This window comes from Orcinus orca, chromosome 6 (genome assembly GCF_937001465.1).
Source record: "Orcinus orca chromosome 6, mOrcOrc1.1, whole genome shotgun sequence".
Taxonomy (NCBI): domain Eukaryota; kingdom Metazoa; phylum Chordata; class Mammalia; order Artiodactyla; family Delphinidae; genus Orcinus; species Orcinus orca.
The window spans coordinates 34826616-34851305 of NC_064564.1; the positions used below are offsets into that span (position 1 = coordinate 34826616).

Genomic DNA, 24690 nt, shown 5'->3' on the forward strand with positions numbered 1-24690 from the left:
CGGGTTTTGATGAGGAGAAAAGTCCTTAAAGACGATGCTGGGTATCATTTCTTTTAGTCAGCACAAGCGGAAAAAAATGTAAACTAAAGAGCGATTGGCACCTTTTAAAATAATCATCTATCTACATTTTATTTTTGAAATGCCTAATGTAGCGGGCTTTTCTGCATACTTAGAGCATGTATTAAAAATAAGGTAAGGGAATTCCTTGGTGACCCAGTGGTTAGGACTTGGTGCTTTCACAGCTGTGGCCCCAGGTTCAATCCCTGGTCAGGGAACTAAGATCCCACCAGCCCACAAACTGAGTGGCACGGGCAAAAAAGAGGCAAGCTTCGAGATTTACTTGATCATTGCACCTTATATTGCATATTCACAAGAATTGACCTGACATTTGGACAACAAATTTTTTAAAACAGTATTTCTCATTTCCACATGAAAAGTTTAAGTTTTAAAAAGTGAGGATCTTATGAACAATAGGAGGAATCAATTAACAAAGAAAAGCATTCAAAAAATAAACTTTTAACCCTTCACTAGAGGAAAAATAAAATACTTAAAAGATACAAAACAAAACCCCAGAAAAATGGTTAAAACAACAAAAACAACTGAGAATTATGTCAGTTTTCTTTTGGTGTCAGCCTGCCAGCCTTGACCCCTCCCTCCATTCAGGGGCTGCCCAGTCTCCCCTCTACTCAGCACTTCTCAGGCCTGGGAAGTCGGGGGCTCAATGGGCCAAATGGGCCCCATTGCCTAATCCAGTGTCAGGGGCCCAAGCCCTCCGGCAGCCCTGGGAACTGACCAATGCGGATGCTTTCCCTCTGTGGGAGGCAGCTCTGGAATTTATGTGCATTTTTGTAAGAACAGGAATAAAGACCAACGCACTCTGAAAAAAACAATTAAAAAACTACAGGAGGTGTCATGCTTCTGGGGCCTCTTACAGGAACTTCAGTAGGCTCTAACATGTTTTCTCATTAGCTTTTGTAACCTAGGGGAGATATGGGGCAGAGATTTGCTTCCTTTTGTACAGATGGAGAAACTTAGCTCAAGGGAGATGGTGAACCGTCAGATCTTATGTTGGTGTTCAGGAAACTGGGCGGAGGAGAGTGCGCGCCTCCCTGCTGAGCTGAGGCGTGTGTTGGGCGGGGGTGAGTCTCTGCCTAGAGTGCGCTGAGGTTGGCTGAGTTTGCACAGCCCCCCCTCCGACACCTTCTATTTGTTTAATTCACTTAGAACTTCCTGGTTTTTTTCTTTCTCTTTTAAATTGGAGGCTGTGTAAGAGAATCATAATTGAATCTGCTGCCTTCTTACAATATCCCAGTTCTCTTTTTAGGTCCTGATCAGTCCCTACCAGCTCACGTGTGTGACCATGGCCGTACTTGCCTTCTCCCTATTTCCTGGGCTCCCCTTTGCCTTCCCATTCTGGGGCCTCCCAGGTGACCGTGGATAGTGTTGTAGTCTCCAGCAGTCATGATGCTTTCATCTGCAAGTTAGCTGGCACAAATTGAACCCAACTGATTTAGAAGTTTATAGTGTCTGATAGAAAAAAAGAAAAGAAGATAGGTATAAAGACTGAGAGAGCCCAAAGAGAGTTACTTTTAGGAAAATTCTCCTTGACCTCATCATTCACAAGAGTTGCATATTATGGTGAAAAATAAGAAGGCACTTTATATAAAAATAATTATAATAAAATTCAGTATAAACAAAGGCTTTTAGAAGCCCCTGGCAACCTATTCAAAACATTACCTTTATTATCAGGTAAATCTATTTCTAACTTAAATATACGTGCTATAATTTAATTTGCTCTGGTCCTTTTTCAGTGGCAAAATATAGTAACTGAGCTATTTTCTTGCTTTCAAGGTTCTCATTCAATTTCCTTTAAGTCTTCTCCCTATAGAAAAATTCCAGGTTCATCGACTTCTCTAAGTTGGTTTGATTCAGCAACCTTGTGATTCTTCTCTGAGCCTCTTTGCGTCCTTTTCCCTGTGGCCCTAGGGCCTGAGCAGCACTTCAGTAAACACAGGATACTGTGTATGAGAGAGAGAGCAGGCGCTCCCATTAAACATCGCATTGTATAACCTTCCGTCTCCAATTTACAGTGTAAAATGATTTCCCCCAAACAGTTTTGAAGTCAGTTAATTTACCAAAAGCATTTATCAGGATCATGTGTGTAGACATTCAGAGCTTCCATTGTGGTTAAAGGGGGGATTCCAGAGGGTGTTATTTGGTTTAATTTATTGTGGCATTGGCAGGATGTAACCCCTCTGTGCCTTATGGTTCAAGGACGTAATTATAATACAGAGCTGCAAGTCCTTGATTGGCGTGGGCTGCTCTCCTCAGGCATACTGGGCCAAAAAACCCGGCAGGCTGGAATAAGCCTGTGACATGACTGAGTGATTGGAAGGGTAACCTGAAGAACCTGCTTCCTAATTGCATCATCTGATTCATTTATCATAGCACAATATCTTGGTGCAGTGACAGGACCGTGCATAAGTATCAGAGAGATCTTGAAGACTCAGCTAGCACAGGACTGCGGTACTTTCCTCCAGAAGAAACTCGATGCCTATTACATTAGAGCTGGATTCTGAGAGTAATTAAAGTGTGATGGTCTACATAACTTGTATTTTATATGGAGCACTGTTAATTATGTTTCCATCTCTTGGGACTATCCAGAATTAGCCCTAGAAATTCTATAGTTACCAAGATGTTGCAAAAACAAAAGATAAAAGTGTAGTACAGGTTGTACAAAGTGAAATAATCTCCCCAAATGTTCTTTGGCCTCTCAAGGATACAAGGCTTGGTATTTTCCATTAAGACTATGAATAATAAGCCACTAACCTAATAATCACCTGAATTCTAAGTGCATGTATATGTTTTTGACTTCTAAAATAAAATAAAAGTAAGTTTTCAAAACCTGTTTACTTTTGAGACTCACCCTTTGGCTCTCGTGAGCTGGACCTCCCCCAAGTACATGCCCACCTGCCACATTTGGTGCTCCTAAATAAACCAAGGTATTAACTCAGTTTGTCATCTACTGAGCAGACTGACACTTTTCAAAAGCAGATGGTCTTGTGTGTCCCTTGACAGAACAGGCAATGGAAGACCTAATCCGTAGCTTCAGACCTGACCTTAAAAACTGATGTCACCAAAAGCAGTGAAAGCCACTTGCTAATTATTCAGCTTTCTTGGCACTGTTTGGGTTCCCAAGGCTGGCCCCAAATCAGAAGGATGTTATGTTTCGCAGTTACAATTCTGTTTGTGGAGCCCAGAAAGCTATTGTTTATATTCCACATTTGAATGAAAAGTGCTGGCTGGGTGGCACTGTGCTTGGCCGCCCTGCTGCATGCCAGGGCCGGGATATACCCTGGTTCCCATGCCCTCCCATTTGATCCTTCTCTGGCTGGCCCCTCCAGCGGGATCTAGAGATTTGCCCACGAAAGAGTGCGGGGGTGGGGGTGGGGTTGGTTTTGTTTATTCAGATTTTAAATCAGGAAACACTCCTGGTATTCTCTTCATAGTGCCCTTAAAATTAGTTCTTTATCTTGTCAACTATACCTCAATAAAGATAGGGTGAAAAAGTAGTTCTTGATCTAATAAGAGCTTAAGAATAATAAACATGCAGATACCTCAGTGTCCTGCTTGACCTCCCTCATGTGAGATAAGATGCATTCTTGTTTTCATTCTCCAGATAGCAATCATGGCCACTTCCAAAAGAAAAGGAAACTTCTTTTACACAAAATTCCAAACACAGCTCCCCTTTAATAAAAAATTATACTGAAGAATTAACTCCACATCCTGGATGATGTCAGTTTTCTCTGTTTGAATAACTTCTTACTAATGTTCTAGGGTTTTCTTTTCCTGCTTTCTCATTAGCAGTCTTTTAAGCATTTCGTTTTTGAGCTCTTTAATGTGATGCGTGTAATTTAACAAAAGCTGAGGTAGATAATTTAGCAGTGATCGAATAGAAAAGTGTGGAGGTGGTTTCTGCTTGTAGCTAAGAGGTAAAAAAAAAAAAAAAATCTCAGTAATTGCACTTTCCAGCATCGACCTCAGGGGGGCACCAGATCACCCAGCATTGTCTGTAAAGAAAGAGGCCTAGATCTCATGTTCTGTTTTCACTGCTGGGGATGCAGGACTTGGCAGCCAGTCAGGGATGAAGGGAGAGAAACAAAAAAAAGAAAAACCAAAAAGAGAAAACAAAACAGGGCAGTAGTTGACCTGGGAGGTCACTGCCACTCAGAGGCTGCGCCAGGAAGCAGCAGGGGGCTGAAGAGCTATCTTCCCCGCTCAGGCTACACAAACCAACAGGATAGAGGCCACTGGGCGAGGCTAGAAGAGGAACTTCAGATTTGGGGGATTTTGCTCTGCTTCCAGAGCTGGCATCCCTGTGTCTTAACCCTCTCAGAGAGCACGGGTAAATTTAAAATACAAAAGTACATTTGGTACTTGTTAATTTTTTTTTTAAGCCCAGAAATGACAGATTTATCACTAATTAAACAATAATTGCATTATGGAGTACTGAAAAAAAATTGCTTGTAGTATAAACAACATCTGGTAAAGATTAAAAAGAAAGAATCATTTTTCCAAGCTCAAATTTGTTGAAAGAAATGTGAATGTTTTGAAACAAAACAGATCTTAAAATGCAAAAGGGATATTTACCATCCTAAGTTTGGTATTTGAAAGAAATGAAGAAAATGGCATAATAAAAGAAAATACATGTTTATAAAGGTCCCTTATTTTACATGACAGAGGTGAAGATTTTTTATATAAGTAGATTTTTTTTTAAACCAAATTGTTTTGGAACTCAGTAAAGGAGTTTTTTGAAATGAAACTTATGAAAAATCTTTTTTTTAAAGAAGAGTGTTATTTCTTGATGAATAGTCACCTTTTAACTTATATATTAAGACAAGGGCTCCTGCCTGTCAAGGGTTTGGAAGAGTCAGCTACACAGTGGGACGTGATTGCTGGCTGTCGGGTAAACTGGAGGAAAAGCATCTCATCAGCAATTAATTAAAAAAAAAAGAAACTCCGCTCCGGAGTGAACTATATAAAACTGCATAAAAATAGATTATGAAAGAGAAGCTATCCCAGGCTTACTGAACTTCAGTTTATCTCTCACCTGAAATTTCTCTCTTTATTTTTTTAGGAAAAATATCTATGAAGGGTGATAAATGTAGACGGCTTGAGAATTTTTTTTTCTGTGTCTTCACTGCCTTTTTGTTTTTTATGAGAGGCATTCACTTTTCTCTGTGAATTACCTCAAATCATAGTATAATTTCCCTTTCTGGTTTGTATTCTTTTTCTCCCCTCTACCCATACTCTTTCTTTCTCACACACACAAAGAATCAAAAAATGATAGAAAAAAGGAAAGATTTCTTCCTGAGAATTCTGTTCTTCCGTTTTCTTGGGCCTCTTTCAAGTGGCAGGTGGCTTGTAATAATCATTGATGAATCGGGATGAAAACAGGTTAGACACTAAGGACAGAGAGCAAGTATTGATGTTATTTGTACAGTTCACGGCACAGAATGACAAGCTGGCCTCTCCCTCACCTCTGCCTACAATGCAGGCCCAGAGAACGCAGCCGCCGCGCACTTCTCTATGTTGCTTAGTCTTCCCTTGTTTTTTTGAGGGATGGAAATGGGCTGTCCTTCTGGGCAGAGAGGAGATGAGCAATGCAGTTCTGGGTAGCTGTGGCAGAGGTAAAGGGATGAGCACCCCAGAACAATCTGGTCCATAAGAAAAGGAAACCAGAGTCTGGAGCTCACCGTCATCATCTTCCGTTCATCCTCTGACGTTGAGTGAAAGAATTGGGGGCAGCGTGAGGGGAGAGAAGAAGGGCATAACTCCTGTTACTGATGGCCTCCTGGTAACATAGTTTCCCAAGACTTGAAATAATCTGTACACGGAAATCGTTAGACCATATGGAGAAGAGAAGAGCTTGAGAAGGAACAGATTTTGGTAGGATGGAGAAAAACAGACAAACAGATGGAACCCAAGAAAGGTTTTCTTTTCTGTCCTCATTTTCAAGAAAGGTTTTCTTTTCTGTCTTCATTTTAACAGGAAAGATAATTGCCTGGATTGTGGGGCTTCGGAGCTAGGGTGTGGGGCTCTGGGTTGCAGAGTGACCTGTTGTGTTAATGTAGGGTCCTGTTTTAAAAATAAAACAGGATACAGAGGGGTTAAATGTTTGCCTCTTCCCTCACATGGATGCTGTAAAGATTTAGGGGGGAAGTTTATGGCTTCCAGAGGAGCATAAATTAAGACTTTAATTCTATTTAGAGGATTCCCTTGATAAGAAAAGCGGCTTACGTTCGCTTTTGTGATTTGATGTCACTGGGACACATGCCTGGCCTGTGAGCACTCCAGGCTTCATGAGGGGACTCAGTGACCTTGAAATTATGTGCTCAGGAAGTGTGAAGAGCGTCATGTTTAAAACCGTCCGTAAAGGCTGCAGATGAGAAAGCTGTTCACAACTCTGGAGTGGCGAGGGAGACTGGTTTTTAAATCAAAATCTCTGCCATTGCTGTTTCAAGCCTGGTCACCTCCAGGAGGTTCCCCTGCCTCCTAACATCTTATCTGTTTTAAAAGCTAAAACAGGTTGTAGAAGCAGGTTGAGAGCAACCAAAGGTCTGAAATATTTGGACAGAAAGAAATCTAAGAGGAGAGGCCATTGGCATGGAGAGAACAGGCAGATTCCACACAGTCTGTAGATACTTAAAACATTTGATTGAGCTGTTTTGCTAGAAAACACTGCATAAAAGAAGAGCATGTCCAAGCTCTTTTCCTCTTTCAACAAACTAAATTAGAGCTTTCTTGCTTTCCCCCTTGCTTTTCAAGGTAGCCCTGTTCAACATGTTGGATCAGCCTTTTCTTTGCCATTTGGAAATCCCTATAATCAGTATTGAATGATTTTCTACTAGCATCAACTTTATAGAGTGGTTCTGGAGTAGTTAAACCATTTAGAACAAAGGTTCTATTTTACCACTTTCAATTTTAGTCTTATTTTCTATCAATGCACTTTTTTTTAGGCTCTGTGTGTCACATGACAGTGTTGTTTGGTCTTAAACACACATTGTCTATATATAAGACTTTGAAAAATCGTTCTGGCAAATTTGATGACTCACATTTCTTCAGGACATGCAGTTTGCTTTTCCCTTCTTTTTTTTTTAAATTTATTTATTTTATTTTTTGACTGCGTTGGGTCTTCGTTGCTGTGCATGGGCTTTCTCTAGTTGCGGTGAGCGGGCGCTACTCTTCATTGCGGTACGCGGACTTCTCATTGCGGTGGCTTCTCTTGTTGCGGAGCACAGGCTCTAGGCACGCGGGCTTCAGTAGTTGTGGTGTACAGGCTCAGTAGTTGCAGTGCTCAAGCTCTAGAGCACAGGCTCAGTAGTTGTGGCCCATGGGCTTAGTTGCTCCATGGCATGTGGGATCTTCCTGGACCAGGGCTCAAACACGTGTCCCCTGCATTGGCAGGCAGATTCTTAACCACTGCACCACCAGGGAAGCCCTGCTCTTCCCTTCTTGTTTGATTTTTCCATTATGAATACATAGAAACTTCCGTGATATTTTCTGGGCATATATCCAGTGACCTTTTAATAACGGTTATTATTTACAGTGAGGCTGAAAAGCAGAGAGATTAACTGACTTGTCTGAAATCAAAGCCAAAAAATATTCTGCCTCTCCTGTTGAACCTGCCTTTCTTCTGCCTCTCCTCAGTTTGAATTTTGCCAAATCACTGAGTCTATAATGAATTTATCTATGAAAAATTTTAGTTGGTTTCTTTTAGATAAAAATGGACATCAATGAAGGATTAGGGAGTATGGATTACTCAGAAAATAGAGATCTGTAACTTACAAATCGCAAATCTCTCTTCAAATAAAAGGAATTATCCCATCATTTTAACAAGTGACAATGCTCTTGCTTGGAGCCTTCTGTAACAGCCTGTAATGGCGGTGTATGAACACTAGATGGCGCACATTCAATGTTAGAACTCGAAATGCCAGCGCAGAACAGGGTGGAAGAGAGTCTATGGAGATAGGCATCATTCTTTCTTCAGCTTGGTCTAGAAAACTTAAGAGAAAACGCATATCCTTTTTTATGTTTTTCTAGTTGAGGGGGTATGAAAAAATGTTTCCCAAAGCTAGTCATATCAAGCTCAATGTGACTCAGAGAAATTCCCTATAGAGCCAATTCACTAACCTTTGGATGCTACTGTAAAATATCTTAGAACCCAAATGGCATCTTCCTCTGGCTTAATGTCATGCTTTGAGCTCTGGCCAAAAAGATATGGAATCTGGGTCAGGCCCACTGAAGCCCCACTCAGGCCACAGTAGGTCGGCTTCTGCAGATTTATACAATCAAACCTGTCATAAAAATACTCGTGGAATAAATTATATTGCTTTCATCATTCAAGATGATGGTACCTTTATTCTTTTTTCGTCTGAAGTAATTTAAGCTGCTAAATTCATAGGGAACTAAGATGTAATATTATTTAGTCTGGCATGGTAGTGGCCACTACTTTCCTCAATAATAATTCTAAATTATGCACTCATTTCCTAATAAGCAGAAATGAAAAGATAGCCGGCCCAGATTCGACCTTGAGGCACTTTTAAGTCATGTGAGGAGGTCAGACACACAGGGCACATTATGTAAAACTAGCAACACAGGTAGGCTCTGTGTCTTCATTACAGCATGCCGGTAGAAGGTATATATATATATATATATATTTTTTTTTTTTTTTTGTCGTACGCGGGCCTCTCACTATTGTGGCCTCTCCCGTTGCGGAGCACAGGCTCCGGACGCGCAGGCTCAGCAGCCATGGCTCACGGGCCCAGCCACTCCGCGGCATGTGGGAACTTCCCGGACCCAGGCAGGAACCCGTGTCCCCTGCTTTGGCAGGCGGACTCTCAACCACTGCGCCACCAGGGAAACCCTAGAAGGTATATTTTAATGTTCCATGATACTTAATGACTCTTTTTCCTGTATCCTATGGGCTTATTGTTGAAAATGTGGAACGTACAGAGTATAAAGAAGAAATAAAGGTTGTACATAATCCCCTTGCCCCAAGAGAACTACTGTTTGTATTAGTATGTAGGGCTTTTGCTATGAACTGGTTCTTGTTTTTTTCTAACTCACAGGAATGTACCCATTTTCTAGACACCAGCAGTTCTAGATAATTCATTTGCCTGATAAGAGCAAGTCATTATTGATGAAATGCTTCTGATAGTTTACTTTCTCATGGTCCTTTCCTTACAGCCTGCAGCTGCCTGCCACCCTGCCATATTCAGAGTTGTTGATGAAATGTTCAGGTCAGTATTGTGCTGTTTCTGCTAGTAAATTGGTCTAAATATGTTCAGCTTCCAAATGTGAATAAAAAACTCTGTGGTAGTCTCTGGCTGTACCACGGGGGAATTAGTTTCTGCTTCCATCCCCTCCTGCTGAGCTTTTTGGTAAAACCCAAATGTCAATGTATATTTAAAAGCCAATGCCTAAAAATTAAGATAACTATCTTTTTTTAACCTTTTAAAATTCTAATAATAATGGTAGAAAAGCAAAATTACATGAGATTTACATCATTCAATATTCATGTAGAATTTTTCTCAACTCAAAATAAAGCGTAGTAGTGTTCTCCCTTCACCACATGAGGGCTGACCAATCTTTTTAAAGGATTTGAAAGCTAAGGAAAACCAAGAATAATAAATAAATGATGCCATTCTTAACAGAGCTCTTCTGAAAGGCAGAATCAACTATGCATGTTATCTTACAGCACACTAATTTTTATTCTGCAAATACCAGAACTTCTTGGTAAAGGCATTGGATTTACAATGATGAAAGATGAGGAGACCCCTGGACATTAGGTTGGGTTATGGCTGCCAGTTAGTGGGGGGCCAGACTTGGAACCCACCCAGGGAGGGTTTCCAGCCTCTTTCCTGGGTGCTGGTACAGCCAGGGTATCTACTCTCTTTATCCCATCCCCCTCACACTCAGCAAACAGAGGCCCCATGGCAGACAGCAGACACTGGGGAAAAGAATTTTTACAATAGCAAGTAATCCAACTTGGGTTGGTCTTGAAACGTACCAACTTTAAGCTAAATGAGTATAGAAATAAGTCAGAATGCTGTTTTTAGTTTAAAGCTAGCAAAGTTTCAGTTGATTTTTTTGTTATTGTTTAAACAAACATAAAGAAAGGTCAGTTGTGTGAAAATGCATAGAAAACAAACCAGGAATATGCAGATTCTTCCACCACTTTGCTAGGTGGATTTGACGGAGCCATTTTAACCCCGGGGCACCTCTTTCTCCACTTGCAAAAGCAAAAGTTCTGTGGATGTTGCATTTCTGGGCGTACAGTGCGCAAATATTTGTAAAGAGCATTCCAGGCCCATGTGGAAGGGATATGAAGTGCTTAATAATTTAAAAAACAAGAAAGGGAGCTCTGCATGTTTGCAATTTTAAAGAAAATTTTTAGAAAAGGGATTTCACGCAAGGACTGAAAACTGATGAGTTGAGATACTGTTGAAGCTTATGGCACAAAAAAATGTTTCCATTTTTCCCTTTTACATGTTCAGGTTCACGTGTTTGCCAGGTTAATCACTGAATGTGTTGTGATCTGGCTTTGCATTGCTCAGGTACGCACTCCTGGAAACTGATGGAGCCCTAGAAGTACTAGCCACTATCCAAGTGTTTACACGATGCTTTGTAGAAGCTCTGGAAAAAGAAAACAAGCAGGTTCGTTATATTGCAGATATTATTCATTCCCCCAAAGAAAAAGAAGCTGTTAAGAGTATTTGATTAATCACCAGAAGGGAGCACTTTATTTTCAGTGATTTTGATAGACTGTTTTGTTCAAGAAGAAAGCTTCCAAATGAAAACCCCAGCAAAGGTAAAACCATTTTAATTGAAAGTAAATCAAGATGGTTCCTGTCTGTCCTGTGTCCTGGTACCCAAAAGCATTTATCTACTGCTGCGCAGAGAACTCTGCCATACCAGCACGTGCCACCCCAGAGGGTGAACTTTCTGGGCCCTGTGTTGTATGCTGTTTGTCAAGCAGGACTCTGCCCCTCCCAGGCTAGAGAGAGGTATTCTGGAGTCTATATGGCATGTGCTAAGAAGGAAATGCCACTTACTACAAAGCAATACTGGACATGCTTAATTATTAGTTTCCATTCATATCAGAGACCTAAATGTGAATTGGGTTCCAGGGGAGACAGGAGATAGAGTGACAAGGAAATATTTGAATAATTGTAGATGAGGAGCTAGGAATGGCCATGATCAAGAGGTGTCAGTTGGACTCAGTAAGCAAGAAGCTGGATCTAGGGCTCTGCAGGAGGACTTGCACTGGGGGGCCGTCAGCAGAGGCAGCTGATCGATTAGAGTGACCTTTGTAACAGGAACCCTTTCTACCAGAGAGCTTTTGTCTTTGGGCATTCTAACTGGCCTGTACTTCTGATGGCCGCAGACCTAATGTCTGTGTAGTGCTTTGCCTGTTCAAGTGCCCAAGCCCACTGCAGTTCCCTGTGAGATATGTCATGGTCCCTTGGCATGCTTGCTGCAGTCTGACTTAGGAGAGCACTGCTGTGAATGCTTGGTTGTACTAAACTCCCATACTCTCCAACGCCAAGAAACCGCTCAGGTTTTAGCAGAGGTTTCTGTTTTTTAAGGCAATGATAAATATTTATGATGCTTTTTTCCCATCTTTTCTTTCCCAAGGGAAGTTAGCTAGACTGTAGCAAACAGCATTATCAATGGTATCCAGCCTGGAATTCGGGAGGAGAGCTCTGCTGAAAGGCACTGGCTGGCCCTCACACTTACTTTGAGGCATAACTATAAATATCTTTTATCTTCCCTGAATATTCTTAGTATTTCCAATTAGGAACTGACCTCTAGAAAACCTGTGCCTTTGACTCCTGGAACAGACCTAGGTTACGGCGGAGGGCATCGGTGAAAGAAGTATTGCTCTGTACCATTAGCCTGAGTCTGTTTTCCTTACCAGCTTTTCCCCTGAGTTGCAGGGCTGGCCTTGGCACTTTAGATTTGGACTGGTTGAACTGTTCTTACAGTCACTTTTAATTTAAAATAGTACCCTGCCCAGGCTACATGTGTCTGCTGGTGTGAGGGGCACAGATTGGGTTCTGGTGGAAGGCAGGGCAGGGATCCAGAAAGAAACAGGAATTCAGTGCCCTCGCCTCGGGTTCAGGATACAAGAGCAATAACCTCTTAACTTTGCAAACGCCTTCATCCACATTTGTTATGTCATTTCTTTTCCTGGGGCTGTTCCTGATTGCCTGCCTTTCTAGTCGATGCCATTCTCATCATCAGTCCCCTGCCTTCCTTAGTGCCCCTTTGTAGATTAATCATAATCCCTGATGCATGACATCCTTTGTCCTACTTGGTCCATGCATGGCCCTCTTTTCTTTCGGTGTGTTATCCATCCATCCACGTATTCATTCTTAATAAATGAGTATCTACCAGCCTGACATCCAACAAGACCCGGCCCACTATGGCAACTTTCAGGTATCCACATGCTTCTCCTCTATCCTGTCACTTTGACTTTCTCCCCTCAGATAGCTGCTGTTTTGATTTTATGTTTATCAGTTCTTTGCTTTTTCTGAAAATAGTTTGATCACATGATTGCTAAACCGTGTTTTCTTTACTTGTGACTGTTTTTGCACTTTATAAAACAAACAACAGATAAGAGTAGCACACCGTATGTAGCCTTTTGAGCCTTGTTCTTTCCAGCATCGTGCTACCAGGATTGCTCTGTGCTGTGCGTGGTCGTGGTCCTGGTGGGGATTGCTGTGTAGAGCTCTGTTGGGAAAGTGTACCACAATGTAGCTATCTTCCTGGTGGTGGGCTTTTGGATTGTTTCCAAGTTTTGTTTTCTTTCATAAACAGTGTTGCTCTGAACATCCTGGGGCATATACTTAGGACTGGAAGTGCTGGTTATTAGGAGTGCTTTGGCAGATACTGCCAAATTGTTTTCATACATGCTTGTGCCAATTTACATTCCCCCCAGCAGTTGGGTTATTTTTTAGAATGATATCTTTTTTTTTTTTACTTTTTTTTTTTTGATGCGGACCATTTTTAAAGTCTTTCATTGAATTTTTACAATATTGCTTCTGTTTTATGTTTTGGTTTTTTGACCACGAGGCATGTGGCATCTTAGCTCCCCGAACAGGGATCGAAACCGGCACCCCCTGCATTGGAAGGAGAAGTCTTAACCACCGGACCGCCAGGGAAGTCCCTCCCCCCAGCAGTTTATGAGAAATCCCGTTAATCCACATTCTTTCCCATTGTCAGAAATGTTTATCTGCAGTGCTCCTCATTCTCTTTTTATCCTTTCCTCTCACCCTTGTTTTAGTTGGAGAGCACAGTGCAGCTCCATCAATGTGCCCAGTCGGAGTAGTAGGCAAAAACTTAAGGCTGTCATGACAAGCCTCTTTTCTGAGCTTGCGTAACAAATGGCTCCAGTACAAACAGCAAATCAGTTCAGGTTCTGGTGCCAGTAGTACAGAGTTTAATAATGTACTAGACTAAATCTCCCACAGATAAAAACTATAAACTCTGGGGAAAATATTTTTTTAAACTATTTGAAGGTACTGGAGAGCAACCCAAAAAGCAGATTAAAACTGGCGGGGATTCAACCCTTGAAAAAGGAAACCACATTGGGTAATCTTCTAACTTTTCCATGAGGGCTCTCATGTAAGGGGTGGAAGGGGGGTTGAGTGGGTGGAGGGGTGAGGGGGTGGCCAGAGCTCAAGGCACAACTGATTGACTTGAGGTTTCAAAAGACAGAGCTGTGGGCTGCCAGAGGAACAAAAAATAGATGGGGCAAAAGAAACGAATATAAAAAGATAAACCCAAATATATCTACAAGTACATTAATTACAAAAACTCAGTGAAAATCAACTAAATACACTAGTAAAAAAGCAAATATGGGACTTCGCTGGTGGCACAGTTGTTAAGAATCCACCTGCCAATGCAGGGGACACGGGTTCAAGCCCTGGTCCAGGAAGATCCCACATGCCATGGAGCAGCTAAGCCCGTGCACCACAACTGCTGAGCTGCGTTCTAGAGCCCGTGGGCCACAACTACTGAGCCTCCATGCCACAACTACTAAAGCCCGTGCGCCTAGAGTCGTGTTCTGCAGCAAGAGAAGCCACTGCAGTGGGAAGCCCGCGCACCACAAGAGTAGCCCCCACTCACCGCAACTAGAGAAAGCCTGTGCACAGCAACAAAGACCCAATGCAGCCAAAAATAAATAAATTAATTAATAAATAAACAAGTAAGCAAATATGTCAGACTGGATGAAAAACCAGGACCCACTATATGTTGTTTTCAAGAGACCAGTTCTAATTATAAAGACACAGATAGGTTAAAAGGAAGGAAAGGGATACGTAATGTAAACAATAAGCACAAGAAAGCTGGTATCACTCTACTAGCAGCAGATGCATTAGGTTTCAAGATAAGGAGTATGACCAGACAAAAAGAGGTACATTTTATAATTATGCAATAGTTCATCAGGAGAAATGCCAATTACAAATAGATATATGCCTAATAACAGAGTTCTGAAATACACAAAGCAAAAACTGACAGAAGTAAAAAGAGAAATAGACAAATCCACAGTCACACATAAAACACTTGGAAGTAAATTTTTAAAAAGGTGTATCAGTTTTCCTGGAACTTCCCTGGTGGCACAGTGGTTAAGAATCCGCCTGCCAATGCAGGGGACATGGGTTCGATCCCTGGTCCGGGAAGATCCCACATGCCATGGAGCAACTAAGCCCGTGCGCCACAACTACTGAGCCTGTGCTCTAGAGCCCACAAGCCACAACTACTGAGTCCGTGTGCCACAACTACTGAAGCCTGCACACCTAGAGCCCGTGCTCTGCAACAAGAGAAGCCACCGCAATGAGAAGCCCGCGCACCGAAACAAAGAGTAGCCCCCACTCACCGCAACTAGAGAAAGCCCGCACACAGCAATGAAGACCCAGTGCAGCCAAAAATAAGTAAATAAATAAATTTATTAAAAAAAAAAAGGTGTATAAGACCTCTACTTGGAAAACTATAAAACATTGGTGAGACAAACTAAAGAAAACTTAAACATATAAAGAGAGAAACTATATTTATGAATTGAGATGCCTCGTTCAACGTAATCCTAGTTAAAATCCCAACATGGTTTTCAAAACAGAAACTGACAGGCTGATTCTAAAACTTATATGAAAATGCAGAGGACCTACAGTAGCTAGAACAATTTTGAATAAACAAAAGAAAAAAAAATTCAGACTCCCATATTCTTATGGGAAGCAGAGGGGCAATGGTCCATCTTCTGTAACTGCTTCAAGGCTGAGTAGGGGCCTGTCAGGAAGTAAAAATCTCTGGATGCCTGATCTAGGGGCCCCAGGGGTAGGACAGCTCCTTGTTTTAAGTTGGTATGTGCTGGAATCCTCGCATAGCCATCATCTTGATGTGGAACTGTTGTAACTGTTTCCATAGCCTTTCCATGAATCTCCTTGATGATGAAGCACTTTTTGTAACAGCATCAGAGTACAAAAATACCTGTAAATGACAAAAGACTTAAAAGGCATGGTTAAACATCTGATTATATTTAATTTAACATACGAAATAATCCTCATTAAATATTTCTCTTTGAGATACCTCAGGGGCCCTCTAAGGTATCCCAAAGTTAGCTGGAAATCAAAAGAACTTTAATTAAAATTTGATATTTTAGGAAGTTTGTCAAAAAGTTTTAAAACACTTGGTCAAATAAGATCATAGGTCACTGTGAGACAATACTTATTCCTTAACCAAAGTGACAATAAAAGATTTCAAAGGCAAAAAAAAAAAAAAAAAAAATCAGAGGATTCAAACTACCTGATTTCAAGACTTTAAGCTATAGTAATCAAGACCAAGACAGTGAGGTATTGGCAAAAGGATAGATCAGTGGAACAGAATAGTGTCTAGAAATAGATCCATACATATATTAATATGTAGTCAACTGATTTTTGACAGAGATGCCAGGAAAATCAATGGGGAAAGGAAAGTTTTCAACAAACAGCACTGAAACAAGTGGATATCCAGGTAGGAGAAAATGAACCTCTACCTCACAAACACAAAAATTAATTTGAGATGGATCATAGACTTCAAAATAAATGCTAAAGCCATAAAGCTCCTAGAAGAAAATGAAAAGAATAGCATTTTGACATTGGGATAATCTGAGATTTCTTAGAAGGAATGCAGAAAAGCACTAGCAATATGAGAAAAATGGATAAATTAGACTTTATCAGAATTTAAAACTTCTGGTGTTTGTAGACATCCTTAAGAAAATGAAAAAGCAATCCACCAGCAGGTAAAAAATATTCTCAATACATATATCTGACAGGGGACTTATATCCAGAATATATAAAGATCTCTTACAACTCAAGAACATAAGAAACAACTCAGTTTTAAAAATGGACAAAAGACTTGAATACACACTACAAAAAATATGTATAAGTTGGCAGTAAACACATCAGGAAAATGAATAGTAAAGTCATAATAAGGTAATATTTCACACCCACTAATATTGCTAAAATTAATAAGATTGACAATACCAAAAGTTGACAAGTATGTGGAGCAACTGAAATTGTCATAAATTGTGATGGGAGTGTGAAGTGGTACAACCACTTTGAAAAATTACATGGCAGTTTCTTAGAAAGTTAAACAAGCATCTACTCTGTGACCCACTAATTCCATTCCTATGGTATTTACCCAAGAGAAATGATAGCACATATCCACAAAAAGACATAAATGTGAATGTTAACTGCAGCTTTATTCATAACAGCCCCAAACTGGAAACAACCCAAGTGCCCATCAATGGGAGAATAAATAAACAGATTATAGTATATTCATACAATGACTACTTCAGAGCAATTTTTTTAAAAATGAACTCCGCATACACAATAGCATGGATGAGTTGCAAAAGAACATGTTGAGCCAAAGAAGCCAGACACACAAAAATACATCCTCTTATGATTCTATTTGTGTGAAATTCAAGAAAATACAAAACTACTCTCTCTCTCGTTGAAATAAAATATTGGTTGCCGGGATGGGGTGGAGGGATTGACTATAACAGCCACAAGGGAACTTTCTGGGGTGATTGAAATGTTCTGTGTCTTGGGCTTCCCTGGTGGCGCAGTGGTTGAGAGTCCGCCTGCCGATGCAGGGGACACGGGTTCGTGCCCCGGTCCAGGAAGATCCCACATGCCGCGGAGCAGCTGGGCCCGTGAGCCGTAGCCACTGAGCCTGCGTGTCCAGAGCCTGTGCTCTGCAACGGGAGAGGCCACAACAGTGAGAGGCCCACATACCGCAAAAAAATAAAAATAAATAAATGTTCTGTGTCTTGATTGGAGTGATGGTCACATTGGATTTACACATTTACCGAAAGTCATTAAATTGTACACTTAAAGCCCTTGTACTTCACTGCTTATAGATTTTACCTCAACTTTTTACAAAAGTTCTTCAAAACTTCTGTGCCTTCTGAGGGCATAGATAGGATAGCGCCTTGGCCCTCAAAGTATTGTGAGCACCATTGTTGTTTTATGCTTTTTTGATTATAAAAAAACCATCTCACAACTGCCTTGGAAACTCTCACTTAAATAGAAGATTTATGTATATAATTGAGTTCATGTGAGGTGAAGAACTGATATAAAGACATCAAGAGTATAACTTTATTTTTCTTAAGTCCTAGAAGGTGACTTTAAAAAGGTTTAATTTTTTTGGAACATATTTACAAGATTATTAGGAGACTTTTTTTTTTTTTTTTTTTTTGATAAGCATGCAAGGAAACATTCTGACCACATAAAGTAGAGGGTCTTTTTGGGGCAGAGGATGCAAGATTTTGTATTTTCTTAATACCCTTTCCAATGCTAATGTTCAAATGGTTTTGAATTTTTGATTCTATTGTAGCTGAAGTTTGCATTCAAGACCTACTTTCCTTATGCTTCTCCGTCTCTTGTCATGGTGCTACTCCAACACCCGAAAGGTACGTGAAGGTTGATTCTGCCCATATTAAAATAACTTCTGGGAATACACTGATTAAATTATAACTGTTTCCTCCCAGTTCCTTATCTGTAAAGGGAATTGGTCATTGCTTACATCCTTTAAGCTCTCAGGGTCTCACATTCTGTGGATTTTGATGTGAGAATTTGCTTGACTTCCCAGTTACAATCATTTACCAAAAGAAAGAAAAAAGAACAAAATGGCCTCTAGTTGGGTTTTGATAGTCTGTTCTGGATAACACAAGGCCTCTGCTCGTGCCAGCCAGATCTACCTGGATGCCAGGAACAGGCTAAGACTTGGCTGATTTGCAATAAAACAGTATGTTTATTTGTATTTCATTCTTTCTACTCTGTGCCCCCTGTTGCAAAAGAAAAGATAAAAGGATGAATGAAACCAAGGAAGTTTAGTGGAAATTTCTCCTAACCAAGCCAAGGGAAGCCTTTTGAAAGAATTCAGTAAGTGTATTAGACCACAGCCCTCTCTGATTTCATTTGCCAGCCTTCCAGAGGCCATATCCAGTTGGGGAAGTGATGATTCTGCCCTGATTCCACTGATGTTGATCTGTTAACATGCCTGTGAGCTCCTGTTTAGGAAACATTTCAGAAATAGAGAATATAGACATCCTTCCCATCTAAAGCCTGAAATCTGAAGCAGAGGCAACACTGACACAAGACAGACTCTGTGCTGTAGAAAAAGGCATTCATCTGACCATGGAAGGAAAGAGGAGAGAAAAGAGTAAAAGAATCCGTAATATTTCCTTTTTATGCCGTTTTTTTCCCTGGCTTTTTCCTGAGACTTGAGTAAGTAAATTCATTTGAGGAAAGTATGATTCGAGGTTTCAGAGCATTTTACAAAATCAAAGTTTCTCTTCCTTGTTCTAAAAGATTAGGTTCTCACCTAGAGTGACCCATTTGATGCTGTCCTCTGAGATGCTAGAGGTGGAGGTGGTGACAGGCCTGGTGGGATCTCTAGTCAGCTGTTTTGTGGAACTTAACCTGTGGGGACACAATGGGAAAACTTTAATAACAAGACAGAAAAGTCAGTAATTCACTTTCCAGGGCCACGTCTCACAGCCTAAATCAGATGAGCAAAGCCTAAGGTCAGCCTGTGTGAGCAGCTGAATGAGCTCCAGAAAAAGTATTGGGGTTGTTATTTTTTAATTTGGAAATCTATAAACAACAGACTACCTCTGCTAGTTCCTAGAACAGTTTTCTGCATGTTACATTTGGAAAAATAATGTTACGTTCACAAATTGAAGTGTTTTTTAACAGTAGTATCTTCTATTCATCAGAAATTGATTTTATACCCATTGTAAAGTCTTGTAGGCATTAAAGATGGGTCACTTATGAGCCCTGACTATCCAGGAGCTACAAGTAAAGAAGACATAAAATACATATCTAAACAACTAATAAAAAGAAGAAAACAAAAATGCCTTCAAAGCCTGCAAATCAAGAGTTATGGGAGTTCAGAAGAGGGAGAGAGATGATTTATGATTCTTTAACATTTGTGGGGTAGTAGTGGTTATTGTATCACTTACATTATCTTTCTCGTGTATTTAATTATAGAACCTATCACTACATGGAAATGTGGTAGCCTTTTTCAGATGTTGTTTAGAACTACAGATACATACATGGTCAGAAGTGTTTAAGACCATGGGAAAATTGTGAAACCAGAAAAACTAACTAAAGAAAAGACATTTGTCTGTATGATACCCATGTATTTTTTTCTGACCTTTGTTTTTTTTAAACAAACTATACACCTGGGCTTCCCTGGTGGCGAAGTGGTTGAGAGTCCGCCTGCCGATGTAGGGGACACGGGTTCGTGCCCCAGTCCGGGAAGATCCCACATGCCGTGGAGCGGCTGGGCCCGTGAGCCATGGCCGCTGGGCCTGCGCGTCCGGAGCCTGTGCTCCACAACGGGAGCAGCCACAACAGTGAGAGGCCCGCATACTGCAAAAAAAAAACCAAAAAACTATACACCTGAAATCTTATTCTAAATTCATCACAATCGTAGAAAAACATTGGGCAGCCCATTCCTAATTCCTTGTTGATTATTTTATTATAATCTCCATGTATGTTGAAATCACAGATTACTAGTGATATGGAGGAGGGGGTAGGTGAGTAGAAAAGAAAAAAACCTGGGGCATCTTCCACATAGCCTTTGTAAACCCTACGGTGGGCTGCCTGTGCAGTCTCTCTGTCCACTCCCATGTACCCAAGTAAAAGAGCCTTTGAGTTTAGCTCTGTGTAATACTGACAGGTCTTTCTTCCCAGGCCAGGGACATAGATTCTGGATGGGATCAGCATGAGAGCGGTGGTACGGATTCTGTGGACCAGGAAAATTAAGGCCTTTCCTCCAAAAGGCCTCTTCTGGTCTTAGCTGTCGATGATTCCTAGTAAGTTTGACTTTTCTTCAGCTCCTCTCTGATGGCTCTCTCCACCCACAGATATCCCACAGGGACTTTGGCACCAGGCACTGAAACATATCTCTGAAATGCTCAAAGAAGTAGTTGAAGACCAAACTCATGGGTAAGCAAACACTGATGACTCGTAGGTCTGTTTCACACGCGTTTGCTCTGGATCCTTATCTTCCCTTGAGCAGGCCTGACAGGGGAAGGCATTACAAGCATACCTCAGAGATATTGCAGGCTTCGTTCCAGACCACAGCAATAAAGTGAGTCACACGACTTATTTGGTTTCCCAGTGCATATAGAAGTTATGTTTACACTATCCTGCAGTCTATTTAGTGTCCAATAGCATTATGTCTAAAAAAAACAATGCACATACCTTAATTTAAAAATACTTTATTACTAAAAATTGCTAACCATTGTCCGAGCCTTCAGTGAGTCATAATCATTTTGCTGGTAGAGGATCTTGCCTCAACGTTGATGCTGCTGACTGATCATGGTGGTGGTTGCTATGTACGGGGTGGCTTTGGAAGTTTCTTAAAATAAGACAATATGAAGTTTATCACATCAGTTGACTCTTCCTTTCACAAACGATTTCTCTGTAGCATGCAATGCTGTTTGATAGCATTTTACCCACAGCAGAACTACTTTCAAAATTGGAGTCATTCCTTTCAAACCCTGTCACTGCTTTATCAACTAAGTTTATGTAATACTCTAAACCCTGTGTTGTCATTTCAACAGTCTCACGGCAGCTTCACCAGGAGTAGGTTTCGTCTCAAGAAACTACTTTCTTTGTTCATCCATAAGAAGCAACTCCTCGTCCATTAAAATTTTATCATGAGATTGCAGCAATTCAGTCACATCTTCAGGCTCCACTTCTAACTCTAGTTCTCTTGCTGTTTCTGCCGCATCTGCAGTTACTTCCTCCACTGAAGTCTTGAACCCCTCAAAGTCATCCATGAGGATTGGAATCAACTTCTTCCAAACTCCTGTTAATGTTGATATTTTGATCTCTTCCCATGAGTCACAAATGTGCTTAATGGCATCTAGAATGGTGAATCCTTTACAGAAGATTTTCAGTTTACTTTGCCCCGATCCCTCAGAGGAATGTATTTCTTAAATAGTAAGAGTTGAAAGTCGAAATGACTCTTTGATTCATGGGCTGCAGAATGGCTGTTGTGTTAGCAGGCATGAAAACAACATTAATCTCACTGTACATCTCCATCAGAGCTCTTGGGTGAACAGGTGCATTGTCAATGAGCAGTAATATTTTGAAAGGAATTTTTTTTTCTGGGCATAAAATATTCAGTAAAACATATTGTAAACAGATGTGCTGTCATCCAGCCTTTGTTGTTCTATTAATAGAGCACAGGCACAGTAGATGTTTTAAAGCGCCCTAAGATTTTCAGAATGGTAAATAAGAATTGACTTCAACCTAAAGTCACCAACTACATTTGTCCCTAACAAGAGAGTTGGTCTGTCCTTTGAAGCTTTGAAGCCGGGCATTGACTTCTCCTCTCCAGCTATGAAAGTCCTAGATGGCATCTTCTTCCAATATAAAGCTATTTCGTCTACATTGAAAATCTGTTGTTTAATGTAGCCACCTTCATTAATTATCTTGCTAGATCTTCCAGATAACTTGCTGTAGCTTCTACACCAGCACTTGTTGCTTCACCTTTCACTTTTACATATGGAGATGGTTTCTTTCCTTAAACCTCATGAGCCAACGTGTGCTAGCTTCAGACTTTTCTTCTGTAGCTTCCTTACCTCTCTCAGCCCTCACAGAATTGAAGAGAGTTAGGGCCTTGATCTGGATTAGGCTTTGGCTTAAGAGAATGTTGTGGCTTATTTGATCTTCTATCCAGACCACTACAACTTTCTTCATATCAGCAATGACTGTTTTGCTTTCTTATCATTCATGTGTTCACTGTAGTAGCACTTTTAATTCCCTTCAAGAATATTTCCTTTGCATTCACACCTTGGCTAATTGTTTGGCGCAAGAAGCTTAGCTTTCAGCGCATCTCAGCTTTAGACATGCCTTCCTCACCAAGCTTTATAATTTCTAGCTTCTGATTTAAAGTAAGAGACGTGCCACTCTTCCTTTCACTTGAACAGTTAGAGGCCATTGTAGGGTTACTAACTGGCCTAATTTCAATATTGTTGTGTCTCCTACGGAGGCCCAAGGAGAAGGAGAGAAAACGGACAATTGGTAGGGCAGTCAGAACACACACATTTATCGATTAAGTTCATCATCGTATATTGGCACAGTTCATGGCACCCCAGAACAATTACAATAGTAACAAGAACGTCACTGATCACAGATCACCATGAAAAATATAATGGAAAAGTTTGAAATATTGTGAGGATCACCAAATTGTACACAGACAGGAAGCGAGCAAATGCTGTTGGAAAAATGAAGCCAATAGACTTGCTCGACGCAGGGTTGCACGAGCACAGGGTTGTCTGTGAAAAAAGAGTTACCTGTGAAGTGCAGTAAAATGAGGTATGGCTGTATTGGTCTGTTTCCATCCCCAAACAGGTAAGCACACTGCTGAGTAAGAAGTGGAGGAAGCACTTTGAGCAGCTCAGAATAAATAGGCTGCATGTGTAAATACCTGGCATAGCAACTGTTCTGAGTAATGGCTAGTGTTAGGCTTTGAAATGTACAAGCATAACAATAAAAATAATAGACCTTAGGAAAAAAGCAGTGCTCACATGCTGCAACCCCTGGCCTGCAGAAGGAGAAGGGCACCTCTCTGGGCCCTTCTCTACCTCTCTAGGGAAGGAAATTCTAAACTTCTCCTGAACAGTAGGATGAAATGTTTCTTTTCCTCCTCCTTGTAATAAATATTTGTCTAAAATTAGAAAATCCATTCTAACATAAAGTAATTTCTAACATTATGATATTAGGTACCCTCTTATATGTGTTATTTCCCTAGAAGCATTCACATTTAGGCTTTGCTAAGTTCTTTGTAACATAGTACCCTTCGACTTCCTCTTAACTTCTTTGCTTTTAGGGTATACATATCTTATTCATTGTCTATACTATCCTACTAATACTGTCTATTTGTTGCCACTTTTCCTTCTTGAAATTCTCTATAATCTCATTACTGAGCCATCACATATTATGGCTGGTGCTCTTCTGCTCATCATCACTGATGCAGGTTTGGGTGCCAGTTACTCACTTACACAGCCTCCCTCCCCGACCCTGCCCCCAAACTCTTACCAGCAGAGGAGACAGACAGAACTGTCAGCCAAGTGGGGATCAGAGGATTGGCCATATTAATGACCTGCCATACCCTGGCAGCCCGATACACACCCCTTCTGGTTGTCTCTGTTGAAGAGCAGGGCCTAGACCCCAAACCTCTTAGGGCTCCTGCCTAACCCAGATCTGCCTCAACTAGGCTTCAGGGCCACCTGCGGGGAGGGCTCTGTGAGCAGCCTTAGGCACCTTCTCAGCCAGCCCCACGGGACTGCACTGCACACTCGGCTGCTAGAGGAAGAGAGGCAGAATGACCAGGCCTTGAGCCGTGATCCAGGAGGGATGCCCATGTGGGGGCAGCGAGCATGGGGGAGCCCTTGCTCAGCTCACTCGTCCGTGAGGCCTGCAGGAAGGAGACCCTGTGGAGCTGGTTCCTTGCTTCTGAGACGTAACCCAGCCCACTGCTCATGTGGCCCCTGGAGCATCAGCTCTCCCTGTTGTGGGGACAAGGGAGTAAGACTAATGCTCCTCCTTCTTCCTTTTCTGTCATTGTTTTGCAAGTTAGATTTCAGAACATTTAATCACTTGTTTTCGGGGAGGACTTGAACAGGAGGAGAGCAGTGACTAGGAGAGGTGGAACGGCGCTGGCTTGGGGATTCCACGGGCCAAGCAGGGGACCACGCACCCAGATCCAGCAAAGACGGAGTGCTGCAGAGGGGCTCAGAGCTTTCCTGTTCTAGGAGCTTCCCCAGTTCAGAAGGAAAGTTCTGCTCTATGCTAATCTCAGGCCAGTCCTGCTCCATTTCTCCCAGGGGAGATGTTAAACTGCTAGGACTGTCACTATGCAAAATTAGTGGGTCCTTACCTTAAGCAGAGTCTACCCTTTATTGCAACTCCCGGTTCCCTGTGTGACAAAAGGATAACTTCACAAAAGCTTTAACTTTTCAGCATTGATGTATACTTGATGCCAGGAAAGAGTACAATATACAGCTCATTAAAAATTCATAATTGCCAAAATACTGACCAGAATCTTGTGTCTTGTGAGAAAAGG

The 24690-nt window shown here is 41.3% G+C and overlaps 2 protein-coding genes across 7 annotated transcripts in view; one reads left to right on the forward strand and one right to left on the reverse strand.

Annotated features, from left to right (window-relative positions):
* FANCC (FA complementation group C) overlaps positions 1-24690 on the forward strand; it is a 263362-nt gene that overhangs the window by 226771 nt on the left and 11901 nt on the right. For all 5 annotated transcript variants that reach the window (XM_049711512.1, XM_049711513.1, XM_049711511.1 and 2 more), the window contains 4 exons: positions 9250-9302; positions 10620-10719; positions 17938-18013; positions 20477-20558. In XM_049711512.1, the coding sequence (XP_049567469.1) occupies positions 9250-9302; positions 10620-10719; positions 17938-18013; positions 20477-20558 (311 nt within the window). The remainder of the gene's footprint in view (positions 1-9249; positions 9303-10619; positions 10720-17937; positions 18014-20476; positions 20559-24690) is intronic.
* Positions 1-24690, reverse strand: part of AOPEP (aminopeptidase O (putative)) — a 539402-nt gene that overhangs the window by 134228 nt on the left and 380484 nt on the right. The gene's annotated exons all lie outside the window — the stretch shown is intronic.